The sequence below is a fragment of the Sardina pilchardus genome, chromosome 23 (genome assembly GCF_963854185.1).
Source record: "Sardina pilchardus chromosome 23, fSarPil1.1, whole genome shotgun sequence".
Taxonomy (NCBI): Eukaryota; Metazoa; Chordata; class Actinopteri; order Clupeiformes; family Clupeidae; genus Sardina; species Sardina pilchardus.
In genome coordinates, this window is record NC_085016.1 from 18,564,437 (window position 1) to 18,579,525 (window position 15,089).

At 42.1% G+C, this 15,089-nt stretch overlaps 1 protein-coding gene across 4 annotated transcripts; it reads right to left on the minus strand.

Moving 5' to 3' along the window:
* Positions 1-171: 171 nt before the first annotated feature.
* Positions 172-9,601, minus strand: ash2l (ash2 like, histone lysine methyltransferase complex subunit). 4 transcript variants are annotated; one of them, XM_062527619.1, is made up of 17 exons: positions 9,518-9,601; positions 8,983-9,049; positions 8,641-8,789; positions 8,446-8,534; positions 8,193-8,287; positions 8,010-8,105; positions 7,574-7,669; positions 7,394-7,469; positions 7,068-7,085; positions 5,874-5,976; positions 4,679-4,896; positions 4,064-4,231; positions 3,664-3,857; positions 2,362-2,454; positions 1,923-2,021; positions 1,722-1,781; positions 172-638 (listed from the first exon to the last, which is right to left on the minus strand). In XM_062527619.1, the coding sequence occupies exons 1-17, from the start codon at positions 9,574-9,576 to the stop codon at positions 534-536; spliced, it is 1,785 nt and encodes a 594-aa protein (XP_062383603.1). In that variant the 5' UTR covers positions 9,577-9,601; the 3' UTR covers positions 172-533. The 4 variants fall into 4 exon arrangements, with proteins under 4 accessions (XP_062383603.1, XP_062383601.1, XP_062383604.1 ...); XM_062527617.1 differs by having other exon boundaries at positions 7,370-7,469; XM_062527620.1 differs by lacking the exon at positions 7,068-7,085.
* Between the last annotated feature and the right edge of the window lie 5,488 nt (positions 9,602-15,089).

Genomic DNA, 15,089 nt, shown 5'->3' on the forward strand with positions numbered 1-15,089 from the left:
AGACATACACATCACCGACTAATCTGTCCTCAGACACTACTCTGTCCACAGATTACATTCTGTGACGGATGCCTTCATTCAATCATTCAACAGAATACGGCACTGACGACAATAATGACCAACACTGGAAGATCTCCAATGACCCATAAATGGCACCATATACAATATTACTATTTTGTACATATCTTTAATTGCTACACCCAATCATCACTGGGGGTAACTCTACTGACGGCTCCTTTTTTTCTCTTTATGAAATCTTGTTACATACATTGCAGAAAGGAAAGGCCAAACATGTTGGTTTCAGCTGAAATGTCATCTACAGCGTTCTACTGCAGTCTGTTTACTTATGAAGGTATCCAAAAGTGAACTGTTACTGCCCTGGCCTGGCCTACTCTTTAATTTTTTTTAATCACTCTGATTTAAGTATCAGGATCCAAACCATGTTTCTGCGAGTGACTGAGTGACGATAAGAGAGAGGGACAGACAGGAGAGAAAGAGAGAGAGAAAAAAAAAGATGCAAGGTGCAGATGCTGTTAGCCTTCCCAGTGCGGGCTGCGGCCGTCCACGTCCGTCTCCACGTGGTACAGAATGTCCGCCAGCGTGTGCTCGATCACAGCACCCCAGCCCATGTCACTCATCTGCAAACAGAACACATTTATTCAACGTCTAAACAATATCCAAAGTGACTTAAGCAACGAGTATACTTCCGCACAGAGTTCTGCTGTACGGTCATACGGATGTGCGTATCTACATGCCCATCTCCTGAATCAGAGTTGCACTATGCATCCAGTTTTCAACAGGCAATACGTAGGATCCGTGCAGACATAAAATTTGGCTGCAGCTCACAGACTGTACAGACCAGATTTTTGCGTAATTAAAAAAGTAAAAATGTTCAGTAGGAAGATCGCATCCTTAGAAGTATACTTTGGCATTTAATGACATCAATAGATGGGTTTCCCGTTTACCAACATTACTAAATGCACGTGCAGCTACGGGGCAAAAGACACTTGGTGCCCGGCTACAACGTTATAAACTTAACCTAATAGTCTGCTACTGTGACCTATATTTGCTATGGTTTGAATACGCTTGTTGTCCCAATAATAATGACAACATGTAATTTCAGAGTTTTCCATTTACATTATTAATATAACATAGCCTCCACTGCTTTCTGGCAAAGGCATGCATTCCTTTAGGAATATTGAACATTGTCTAACTATCGCTGTTTCGGTTGGCGTGGTTTACAACACAGAAACTTTACTTTTACTTTTACTGCTGCTTCTTGTTGTTTTATGCCCCTAAGATGCGCACACATCTTTGCGTGACACTGCATGGAAACCTTTGCAACAGTGCCAGTTTCCCTGGAACAACTTAATTGCCTTGCTCAAGGGTATAATTGCCTCTACCACCCGATTAAAAACAAATCACTCACAACAACAGCAGCAGCAACAACAACAACAACAACAACACGTTTAGTTTATATAGCGCCTACATCACAAGGAATGCAATAACGCATTATGCCAAGGCCCCTTCAGTTAGATACTAGGCACCACTGGCCTGTAGTGAGGATGAGGATGACGATGAGTGTTTATAAACTACCTATTTGGGATTGGGACCGTTTGACTTGCTCACATTTCCATACAATTACACAGAAACGGGAGAAATGCGACTGCAGACCATGTCTTCAAATAATCTTTACAATTCTGTGGTTTTACTGTACTCACAGGCTGGTATTTGAGGTCCTTTGGAGCGTGTTTGAAATGTGGTCCAAAGTTCACAGACACCTGAAAGTACATGAAGGCATTCAGTATGGTGGGGAAGCAAATCACTCAATACAGCAAGAATACCACAGTTGACTAAAAATATGCATTAGGACATAAATCCTATATGTGACTTATGTAATCGGAAACTGTCTTGTTGCATACCGTGCAGCTTTTGTAGAGTGATATGGCAGGGAAGTAGAGGCCTTCAAACAGGTTCTCAAATGCCACACCCTGGCTCACACCATTCTTGTAGAACACCATCTGTAAAGGTAAAAACAAAAAGGGTAAGATAACGAAGATCCTTATCATTTCAGCTTTTCGTCGGACTATCCGAATGTCTTGTCAAAATGACACTCAAGAGGACAAGAAATTCAAGACCTGTCGAGAAAAGTAAACCAAACGTTTTATTTTTACAAATAATTGTGTGGCTTTTTATGGCTTTAAACTTATAGGACAGTGAAGAGAATGACAGGAAGTGAATGGGAGAGAAGGATGGGGTGGGATCGGGAATTGACCCAATCATTGGGAAAATGCTTTATACTGCATGTGTGACTAATGAAGAGATGAAAGGGTAACTGGCCAGTCTGTACCAAATACTTACTTTGCTGGTGTTCACCGGCTTTAGGCTCTTCTCTGCCTTGTCCACATAGTCCTTCTCCTCAAAGTACAGGTAGCTTTTGAACTTGATCAAGGCCTGTAACAGACATTTCGATAGAACATTTAACCTACACTTTCTGATTAGTAAAGGGATATGGGCAGAAACATGTGCCACCAGAAACTTAATGGGATCTCAACAGTTATGTGTCTCTGTGTATTGAATAACATCAAACTGAACTAAGCAAACTGTGCAAAATCCAAATCTGGCAAAAAGACTACAAGTTTAAACTATGCTAGTACATCACAGCTACAACAACACTGCGATGCTCCACAGACAACGCCCTAAACACTGATTGCCCACACACTTTTGTTAAACCATTCTATATTTTTCTTGGAAAATAAAATGAACTACACCCTTAATGCTTGTTAGATAAGCGTTGAGATAACGTGAGGGTAGGATCCCCAGAGTAAGGCGGGCCTCTGGCGGAAGTCTGATCTAACAGATCGCTGAGGTCCATTAACTATGGAAGTGGTCTGGGTGTTAGGCTGCTGGTCATTCCACGTCAAATCAGGAAGGCTGCTGCTCCGTCTCACACTTTGCTCAAAAGTTTGTCTACCTAATAATTCATATTTAGGTCCCAAAAGGACAGTCAGACCTGTAACATATTTCTGTTTAATTCTTTCACTCTTGATTTTGTATAATTGTTATGCCACCAGAAATGCCTTATCTGGGAGGTCATGTTTGGGCATTATTATCTTTAAAAAGTGGTATTCATAGCCAGCTCAAACTTTGTAGGATGGAAGACAAACATGTTTTCAGCATGACTGGACTGTATGTTTGAACTGCATGCCCAATAGTTTAATATAAAGCTCTAGATTTGGAACAAAGTTTAAAGCTAAAACAATGAGTTTGACTATATTTGTCTAACCAACTTTGCAAAGCAACTTTGCACATTAAATGCCCACATATTGTGCTACATTCACATACATTTTCATGTGCCTACAAGGTGTCTTCCACCCTACAAAGTTTGGGCTGGCAATGAATAAGATAATGTAATTTTCAGGCAGTAAAACTGAAGTAATTTCAAGGTCTGAAAATAATGAGGGCCTAAGATTTGAACAAAAATCTCTAACAGGCCTTGGTTTCGGGACCGCTTCTTGATACAGGGAAGGTTTGGACAAAATCTGAGACGGTGCGGCAACAACATTATCTGATTTGACACGGAATGACCCATCACCCCTGAGTGAGGCTGTGCCTCTGGTGCGAGTGTTGGGAGTGGTGGAAGTGGTCTGGGTGCTTGTGTACCTTGTCCTTATAGGTGTCTGGTAGGGCTTTAGCCACTTCAGTCTCGCCTGGCAGCTCGATGAAGAAGCCCAGGACGTCGCCCTGGCCGTAGCCATCGGAATAGTGCTTGCCAATGGACTGGTGGAATCGGGTGCCTTTCTTACTGCGCCACGAGTAGCTGAACTTGTCATAGCCCAGAGGGGCCTGCAGATTACCTGAGAACACATACAAATAAACAAATAAGTAAATGAGTAAATAAACAAATGAGACTAAACTTATGGGTATACATAAAAAACATAAAAAACATCTGTCTCAAAATCAATAACTGCAAGATAGAGTAGTATTAGTAGTTGGATAAAGAATGACTAAATTCAGGAGAGTTTTTTGCAGAGTCTTCACACCTTTATCCAAAAACACTCACCCAGCGGCTGAGACCAACCGAGGCGGGCAGCAGTGTCGGGGGGCATCTCGTCCACCGTCACCTCAAAGTACCAGGACCCCTTACGCACCCCGTGGGACGCCCGCACCATGGAGTAGCCCTTCTCGCCCATCACCGTCAGCCGGTCATCAGAGATCTTTAGCTGGGGAGCTAACAGCAGAGTTGAAGTTAGCAGTTTGCTTAAAATTATGCTTTTCGCTCCAAATATCTAGACTGATATTTAGCAGACTAGATATGTTTTATCTTATTCTCACAGCTGAATTCATTAATTCATCAAATGGCTTTGGATACAAGTGACTGATATTTAGCAGGCACTTGTGTCCAAAGCATCCAACGAGTTAATGAATGATCAACTTGAGTCAGCTGTGAGAATAAGATAAAAATGAACTTGCAATGACTGGGGCATAACAGTCGGTTGTCATGGTAATGGCCGCTAACAGGCATGGAAGTCTCTTTAGTCTTGAATGCTGGACCGAACTTGTAACTGAGTAACAGAAGGAGGAAAAGGCCTTAACTTATGCAAAGTGCCAAGCCTGTTCTCCCCCCTCTTTCATGGACAGGCATGATCAGTCAGGGGCTTGCTGGGGTGTGACCCACCTCTGTCGTGCAGGGCCAACAGCACCCGCTCATACAGGCAGGCCCGGTACAGGTCCCCTGGGATGGGCTTCCCCGCCCAGCAGTCCAGCTCCAGCTTCTCTGGGTCCGGTGCGTGCGGGTCCGGCTCGGCCAGGATGTAGCGGTAGCCGTCCTTGTTGAAGGGGTGCTCGAGAGGGTAGCCGTGAGGGGGCAGGCGCTGGGCGGCAAAGAGCGGGTCACTGGAGGAAGGACAAAAAATAATTTCAAAACATACTCTAGTTAAGTCTAGTTAAGTCTATTTAAGTCACATTACATGCAACTGTAATGCAAATGCGATCACCGCTAGGTTGGTCTTGGTTGAGGTAACTTTCTAACAATTTTTGTTGTGGTTACCGCTGGGCTCCACGCAAAAGACCATTGACTTACAGCGTGCCGAGGTCAAAGTTCAACATATTTCAACTTTGACCGCGGTACGCACAAGAGCTAGCCTGGGTTTTCCCATACTGCCTTGCGCGGTAATTTCAATCCCGCTGCTAAGCCAGTCTGGAAACTAACGCCCAAATGTTCGCCTGATGTTGGCGAACCAATCACAGAACATCCGAGAAGATTCCGTTGCCTTCTTGCGTCTACATTCGACGCGAAAGGATTTACCGCAGCCCTTAGCGTTGCATACGAACGAGTTGGGTGAGCTATGCGCATTTGATAGACATCCGTGGCGCCCAATGAACGGATCTGGGCATTTTTTCAAATACGAGAAAATGAACGTCTGGTTGCCAGACCACGTCTCATTTGAGAAGTGGGAGGCGTTAGCCAGGCTACACAAGAGCGGCAAAGCAGCAAAATGCCGCTGGCGCTGCGCTATGCTGAGCACAGCGGCAGACCAGTTGTTGCGCTCTCAAACCATTGAAAGTAATGGGTTTCATAGCGCATGCCGTGTGTAATGTGATGGGGCCTTTAGAGGGTAGGGGGGGACCTCTCCCGTCATCCTTACATGTTGTTTGTCTGTGTAGATGTTGATGCAAATGTCCTACTTTGATTCTCCCCCAAATATTTCTCAACATAAAACACAGTCAGCATCATTAAATGTGTTTCTATAGATATTAAATACATGATAAATATCTGTTCTGGATGTTCAAAATACCTTGTGGCATCACTGCATCTCTATGTGTCTATAAAATGTCTGTGTGTGTGTGTGTGTGTGTGTGTGTGTCATCACCTGCGGGTCCTCTTGGTGGTGCCTGCAGTTGCGCCATCCTGTTGCTGCTGCTGTTTGCGTTTGGCACCCCTGCCTTTGCCTGTTCCTCCAGGAGCTATGCCACCTGAGACACAAAACAGCTTGGCTCAGTCAAGTAATGATTATCTCACACTCAAACACACTTACACACACACACACCACCAGAGAGGCAATTTACTCTCAACAACACCCACATCTACAGAAAGAATTCACACTCGGTGAAGCCCCAAGCACACAGAGGTCTGGGGTAAGTAAAGCAGCATTAGTTGTGCAAAAACTGGAGAGCCAGCCAGGATTCAGACACAAGGAAGTGGTCAAGCTAAGTTAATTAAAGTCACAAACTAAACTATAAATAATTACAGTTATATAATTGAATGTTGCCAATTACCCCAATCATCACTCTAACACAGTATAGGTCTACAATATGCAAGTTAATTGTCACTCACTATCTTAAAGCATGTACCAACTAACAGTCCATTAAAGGAGTTCAGTGATTTTCATATAGGCATGATTGCATTGCCTGTATAAATAGATTTGGTTTGTGTTGAACTACACGTGCGCCTAAATTCAAGGCAACTTAAATAGCTCTACTACAATGCAAAATTAAAATCAAGAACTCAAGACACCCGGTATTGAAGAACGGTAAAAGTTATTAAAGATGTCTGAAGTGTTACGGCTTGATCACAATTCAAAACGGGCACTACATCTGCGATCGCAGAATCACATAAGAACAAAAAGGTAAACCCACACATTGAAATTCTAAACTGGGAACACAGAAAGCTGTATCATCAGGGGTCTGTACACTCAATCTAACCGCCATGGCAACTTCCATATTTGATAAGAGGCTAGCAGATCTGATCTCCTGCAGACGTCCTAAGCTTTGATAGGCCATGGGCTATGGCGGTTAGATTGCGAGCTTGTGGGCGCAGACAGGAGAGCAGCAGTCACACACAGGGAAAGGGATTAGATCAAGGCAAGGTCTGTGAGGAGGTCAGGAAGACCGACAGGAGCAAGCCGACAGACAGTTCTTGGGAGCGCTAAGCTCATCGTCAACACAATCAGTCAAAAACAAAGAGGACAAGCTTGCAAGAACGAGACCAGAGGCTAGAAGCAAGGGAGGGGAGGGGGGAGGGGTACAGTTACAATCTGGCATTTCCAGATGTTGCACATATTCACCTGAGAATGCTGATCCACCTGGAATACAATATAAAGCCATTACAAGTCTCTCAGGGAAGGGAATTATAGACGGGCGGAAACAGTGGGGGAGATACAGTAGATCTTTGTTATTGTGGTGATCAGAATAACTACGAATCTACCAAGGCCAGACTCTACAAAGTATTCATATAAGAGGACCAATGCATATCATGGGCAGATTTTCACTGGGTGACCTTTAATTAATGTTATGTAACAACATATAATAACAATAATAATACTTTGTTGATAGAAAAGACGTGATAAATCAAAAGTTGTATAATCACCTGAATCACTGTGATTTTTCTTACCATTCTGACCTCCTGTAGAAGCCACCGATGTTGTTTGTTTCTGGGTATCGTATGATGGACCAATGTTTGCCAAATCCTACAAAGCCAAAACATAACCGTCCATCAGACTCAGATCAGGGGCTTCAGTTGGGTGACCTGCTCCAAACAGAACAGTAGATGCAGATATATTTGCACAGGTACCTGGTCCTGGAGTCCAAACTTTGGATATTCCTCTTCGGGGTCTTTACTTCCTGGATCAGGATGTTCCTTGACCAGAAACACATCACGCTCTTTGCTCTGAAAACACAACAAACAAAATGAGATGGTCATTGGTTTATGGTCATTGCTACAATCGTCCTTATCTACTATTTTCAAGTAGTTCCCAAATACATTTAAAAAAAAGTATTAAAGTTGATAATAAGTCTACAGTAGTACACTACACCTATATGGAACAGTGACTGATACACTCATGAGGCAATACAGTCTATATTATGTAAACACATAACACACATAACAACACAATTCTACAATATCTGGTTACATTTATCATTCTTTTCCACACTCACATACATTCAATGTTGTAATGTCACATTGCTCAAGTCAAAACATACTGTTGATAACAGGGACGTATTCTTACCATTGTCTTCACAATGTTATTGGGCCACGTCAGCTTCCCAGGCCTCTGACGGGTCGTCATGCATTCCCAATATTTATCAATAAAAGGGATGATATCCTGCAAGGGCATATTGGATAGTATTCACATTATTCTGTATAGAATATTATCAGGTAGGTTTAAAGACCCACTGATCCAGCAACGCACCTTATCCTTTGAAAACATTGTCTTTGGGTGTTCCTCTTGAGTGCGTGACCTCCAGGTCAGGTTGGCCAAGGCGGTGAGGCACATCTCCTTCAGATCTGAAAATGTTCAAAGATTAGATCGTCTGATGGATGGGAACATGAAACTATGCCTATAATAGGGAAATACCGCATTTTTTTCTGCAGGATGTGGGAAGTTGTTTTCTTTTTCTTCGTGTAATTAATAATGTTTGAATTGATTCATGGCTGTCACTCACTGGCTTGTTTCCTCAGAAAGTAGGTGTTGCCACTGTGATGACATACATTACAGTGAAACACATAGTTGGTCATGAAAGGAAGGCAGGTTCTGTGAAGCCAAGACAACAAGAGAGGGAAAACACGTTGTTAAAATATCCTTCAATTTGTAATGTAATCAGGACTTACAGTTGTCAGTGCGTGTGCATGAGACTTACGAAGTGTCTATTTTGAAAGTGTCCGCAGTAAACCACTTCATACAGAGAGCGCATTGCAGCTCCACCTCTCCGAGTTGACGCCCGCCACTCTCCTCGTCCCCGGAGCCCGTTTGCGTCTCCGGCGCCTCTGGACCATCTCCCGCTGCCTCCTAACCCCAAAGAAACAAAGTGTTACTAATACTATTTAAATGCATTCGCTGTTTCGCAACATCGACGTTTTGTTTTGGCTAAATAATACATTTCGTTGACTATTACAGAAAAGCAAATGCAACAACTTCTTAACAACTTCATCATCCCTGCATAAAGAATAATATGCAACTTAGAACACCACTGCAACGTTACCATTGCCTCCTTTCCATTTGAGGATTCGGTTTCCATATTTGTGCTCATATCACCAAATGATGCATCGCTGGAAAAGACGAAATATATAATATTTTAGTTTTCTTTTAACGTTTGTCGATTTGCTTAATTTGCAGGAAGTGGTGTCAACCCGCTTTCCTTTGCAGAGGCAACAACAATGAGATGTTCATTCATCCTGTCATTCACACTGGCACTAGGTGGAATATGACAGTTAAGGGCCGATAGGTACGTGGCAATGTTTATCAACTTGTTCAACATAGCCTACACCAAAAGCTACTCATGAACAATGTAGTGTATTACAATAACAATGCTTTACTGAAATATAATAGCCCAACGCCTTAGCATTAGTTACAGCTAGCTGGCTAGCTTCTGTTTACACTGGCAAGCATTCATTCTTCTGAACTTTTAATTTTACCAATCTAAAGCGATTCTTCGGCGTTAAACTTTAAGTTTATCTGACTCAGTAGACATCAAGACAGTCTACTATTTTATAATTAACTCTCTAAAAGATACATACCCCTCCCCTGTCTCTGTTTCTGCAACGGACACACCACCCGCGTCTCCTTCGGTCGCCATGTTTCAAATATGAAATCACGGTTGTGAAAACGTCTCGCGATATTTTCTTCTTCGTTCTCATCAATGGGGATTCTACTCATTTCAGAGACCCCCCCACTGCCATCTGTTGGCCAGGGGTTGAAACAAGAGAGGATTCAAGTCCATGGCATTAGTTTGATAAACTGTAGGCCCAGTCTGCCTATTCCAACTTCCCTTTATGGCCCAGTCTCAATCCAAAAACAAACTCAATCCTAAATATGCATACACATTACTTGACCAACATATAATATTACTCCGTAAACAACCATGAATAGGTCTGTGCATATTCATCTGTTTTGTGGTTACAACTGAAATAAAGTAAGCTATTCTGTAAACTGCAGATGTGAGGAGTAAATGTTTTAAGAATGGCTGTGCCCCACCCTCTACTGCTATATATCTGATATTATCTGACCACAAATTGCAATATTTAAACTTGAAATTGATTTCTCATCAAATAAAATCAACTCCATATAAACATGCTATAAATGTGTATTTTCTGAATTTATTTTACATTTGCTGTAGGCCTAGATCAATTTATATCAAGTGCAGTGGGTACAAAGATCTGCACAGGGACTACTGTGAGAGTAATACAAATTTTTTTTTTTTAAAAAAAACATCTACCTAAGGAATGCATGTAGTTTAGGAAGTAGGCTAATGAACCAATAAATAGCCTATATTCTGCATTCCACTAACCGAGAATACTATGAGGGTTCCACAACATATAACCTCTCTTCTGCAGCCTAACCTTAATAGATTACTTCTAAGGAACTGCACTAAACATAAAGGTCCTAATGCTGTGATAAACAGTTCTATAACAAGCTTCTAAACAGTTCTATTGCAGGGTTCTAAACAGTTCTATTGCAGCAATGAATAAAGGCCTCACAGGAAAGAGTGTGACTATTAGGTCGAGTGTTCACTTAAAAGTCACCAAGGGAGCCTCCGAGGGACGTCCCTCTCCTGCGGAATTTTAAATGTGCCCAGGAGAGTTGTTAAAAGACATGTCACACTCGTGTCTCCTCCCCACCGCTGAATTGGAAGCCATCTGTGAGATGTTTTGTGGTTTAGGAGTTCAGGGGTGATCATTACAAATGGGACGCCCCCTACGTGCTTTGCAGAATAAGGAGTAAAATCCTACGGTCGCAGCATTGTCAATACAAAAGGGATGCAGGGTCAAATGATACGCAGGTCAAATGTTTTGTGACAAACTCAACAGGTGTTCTCAAAGAAATGTGGACCATTCTGTAATACTGTTACACAAACACTTGGCAGCCTATATGATGTTGTGTTCTTTGTCAACATGCACACTTTGTCCTTGTCCATTACAGACAATTACACTATCGCAATGTGCAGTAATTCAGCATCAGTGCTACTGATAATCTATTTTGCTTATAGGACAAGACAGGCACATCTTGCATTAATGTCTATTTCAGTGCATATCTGTGTCTATCTCCAGTAAGTGCTCTGTGATCAGCCAATTACCATTCTTACCATTCTCTATGACACGCTCACCATGGCTGAAGCTGTAAACCAGGAGGGGGGCAAGAGGCAATGCAGCAGGCACACTCTGCCACACTTGCCCCTTGCTGGCATGACCACCAACCCACCAACCCACCCACTCCCCCAACCCCCCTCTCAGTATCGCAGACAATGGACCGGGTCAGGAAGGGTCAGCCTCACTGGTGACATCTGCTAATTGTCCTGGTGGGCCGGCCCAGGCTCCTTCCTTCAATACCAGTGCCTTAGGTGGTGCTGTAGCCTGTGTGAGGACTGGCATCTGCCAGCGACGGCCACCTCCAGGGGCTTCAGGGATTATTTACAAGCTGCCCTCTGCCCCTCTATGTGGACGGGACATCAGTCAAGACCTGGCTGCCACCACATGAACATCGCTTGTATGTATGGGAGAATAGTGATGCTGAAGTTGAGTTTGATATAAATGAGTTTTAACCATATAAGAAGCTGTACAATATGATGTCTGTGGTTTAACAATACAAAACACTGCCGGAGACATATAGACAATATAGAATATTCAGTTGGCATTTTGAAAAAGGAAAATAACATTAAAATGTAACTTTTTAGGAAGGGACTCTGGAAGATCTGGAGATCTGGAAAACTCAACGTTGGATGCAATAATTTTGTTGGCATCCTATTCTCAGTTCAAATTGTTTCCTGATGGAGGTCATTTGCTAGTAAAAACCAAATGTTCCTTTCAAAGTAGATTTCGAAGCGTGTCACGACTTATAGGACTTAAATTATGCATTTTATTTCCGTTTGAAAACAGCACAGTAAGCAAACGACACGTCTCACTTTCTCTTGTCTGGGGAGTCGATTAATTTGCATTACAAGTGCAGTTCACGTGCTCTAGTGGCGTAAAATCCACACAATTGCAAATAACGACATGAGCTAAAACAAAAAAATACACGTTTCTAAAGAAAAGGGCACATTTTAACCAGATGCACTGCAATAAATAACTAAGACTCCGACACACCCGCTGGGACACGCATTTGCATGTGCAAGTGTCAACGCGGGAGTCCCTGAGCAAGACGTGTGTACTTTGTGTGAGGTTACGCATTTATGAGGAAGAGCCCAGTACCTTGTATTGTCATCTCAGAACCACAACCGCCTTTGAGTGCCTTTTAAAAATGTTAATTTTACAAGCGTGAGCGTCGTGTGCTGGCAGTCATATATAAAAGGGAACAAGTGCGCAAGGCCTCCAAACAGGACAGGCTGGTGGCCCCGAAGGTTGTGTCTGAAAGTGTCTGAAATTTCAAGATGCATCAGGAAAACAGGAAGATGCCACCGAGCACCATCACCTCTTTCTCTGTAACAGATATTCTTGACCCAGTGAAATTCACCGGGAATTCAACTCGTGATGCTCCATCTCACAATGACTTCTTGACGCACAAATATGGTAAGTTAAGCCTATTGGGCATGTTGAATGATCATGAGGGGATTATATTTTAGACGTATTCACACCCATGTGATTTTAGTTTGTGTCTTACCGACATGTTGTACGCTTCATTTCAGAATATGAATCAACTGGAGATGAGGAGGAAGGAACTATGCACGCATCCAGCGGTGAAGAGACTCAAGTGACAGGTGCGACTGCAGGTGATGAACTGGCAACTCTCTCAGAGCAGTCCACGTTCAAAGCCAAGGCAAGACGCATTCGGACTGCGTTCACTCTAGAACAATTGCGTATTTTGGAGCACAGTTTCAGAAACAGTCACTATCTGTCCGTGTTTGAACGCTTTGGAATCGCGAAGGCCTTGAATCTGTCTGAGACGCAGGTCAAAGTATGGTTTCAGAATCGGCGCACAAAGTGGAAGAAGGAACGAGAGGGTCAAAGAATTGATGATCAGGACCAGTATGGACTACAGTATCTAACATACCCCGTGTGTCCGTCCAGCATGGCCATGAGTAGGTTCCAGTGTCATGAGCCTATTCCATTTGTGTTCTCACAGCCACCGTTTCATACGCAAATGTACAACCACCATGCGTATTCAACTTCATTCTAATGTCAGATCAAAGTAATTGATTAGGCTACTATTACCTCGAGGGAAAAATGTGGATAAGATTAATTATATAAGAGTATTATTGTTAATATAATGTATTTTCAGAACAGTTTCTTGCTTCATGAATATTTATGTAGTGACAGATTGAATTGTACATATCTTGTGCTCTGCTTTAAATAACATGTTACCCTATTTTATACAGTCTCAAACACTGCAAATATTTTCATAATGAGATGATTTTTTAAATAAACAAAACCTAAAATGCAATGACTTGTCAAGATGTCTCATGCACTAAGTTTAATCTTTTGGGATTCATTATTTGAATTTGTGATCCAATTACAAATCCACTGCAACAGTGCAGCCTACAGTATCTAAACATCCTGAGAGTACTTAACCAAAACCAAAGGATGACAATAAATATGATCATTTTAACCGAAGGCATAATAGTCATTTCAAAACGAAAAGGGAACATCAAAGACACCACAAAGATGCATGACAGAACTGCAGACAGGATATCATTGGCAAATGTGTCGGGCCAGCGTTTGAATGGCTTCCTGGCCTGGTTGGAAGGGCAAGCTTTTAGAGCAAAACATGTTTGAGTGAGGTCCAGATAATCCCAGGAGGCGCACAGCTGTGTGCAATCAAACACATGGTTTGTGTTATCTTCAGATGTCTAACTCGTCAATAGTAACCTTCTTTTTGGGTATCCGCAGACACCACAACAACTGAACTCTCTAATCATATCTTATAGGGATTGAATTATGAAATTATATATTTTGAAAGAATTTATACAAATGATGTAATAGATGGAGTGTAAACTAACCTCTTTTCATTATTCATAACTGTTGTGTTGCTATACACTCAAGAAACAAAGGTGCTATAACCAAAAATTACTCTATTGCATGCTTCAATGGTACCCCTAAATGGTTCTTTCAACAATTTTGAAGAGTTCATCAAAGGGAACCCTAAGAGTTCTTTAAAGCCTGCATGGTTCTAAATAGCACCCAAAGCACCATTTTAAAGAGTGCATGGTAACATGGTGCTGAAAATTCTGAAGCTATAGAAAGCTTGAATACATTTGTTGTTTGCAAGTCTGATACAAATGAGAATGTTTGACTGCCAGCTGTGAACTCGAGACATATTCAATGCAGAGCAATAATATAACAGTCGCATGCAAGCTAATTGTTATGGAAATCTACACCTCCTCTCGATCTGAAATTCTCTGAAGACTTATGAGTCACTCATTTTGTTATTTGTGTTCCAAAAATGCTGACCTCCCTCTCGAGGGATGAGTCAGTGATATGACTCACTGACATCATTGATTGCATTATCTTTTTGTTTCAACAAGGGAGAGAACAGCTGTAAGCAGGAAGAATAAGGAGATATTGATAAAAATGTGAAATGATAATAAGAATGTGAATAGTAATGTGAAAGTGATTGTTTGGTGAAATCCTTAGTGTGTGACTCTGAAAAAGCAATTCTAAGTCCCAGGGCGGGAAGTGTCTGGTGTGCTGATTCACCAGTATGGGGCACTGTATTAAAACCCCTCAGAACATACCAACATCTGATTTTGTTTGACACAGTGGAAAACCGCACTGTATGCATTCCCTCCTCCAGCTTCATCATGAAGAGCCTGAGCTTGCAATGTGTCTGAGCCACATCTCATTGTCTGTCTGTCTGTCTGTCTGTAATATATATATATATATGCATATAGAAGGCATACAGTATGTATCTGTGTGTGTGTGTGTGTGTGTGTGTGTGTGTGTGTATACATGAATATATTATCTTCACTGGCGCTTCAAAATGTTGATGTGCTACAATTATTGCTTTCTAACATTTGCTCCCTTTAACAGTGCTCTGCAGCTGACTTTATAGCTTTGACTGGAAGTCACTGGATACAGAGTAGTACAATCTGCTCTCATGTTTGAGATAAAACGAAAGAAGTCTCTCTCTCTATCTATCTTCCTCCCTCTCTCTGTCTGC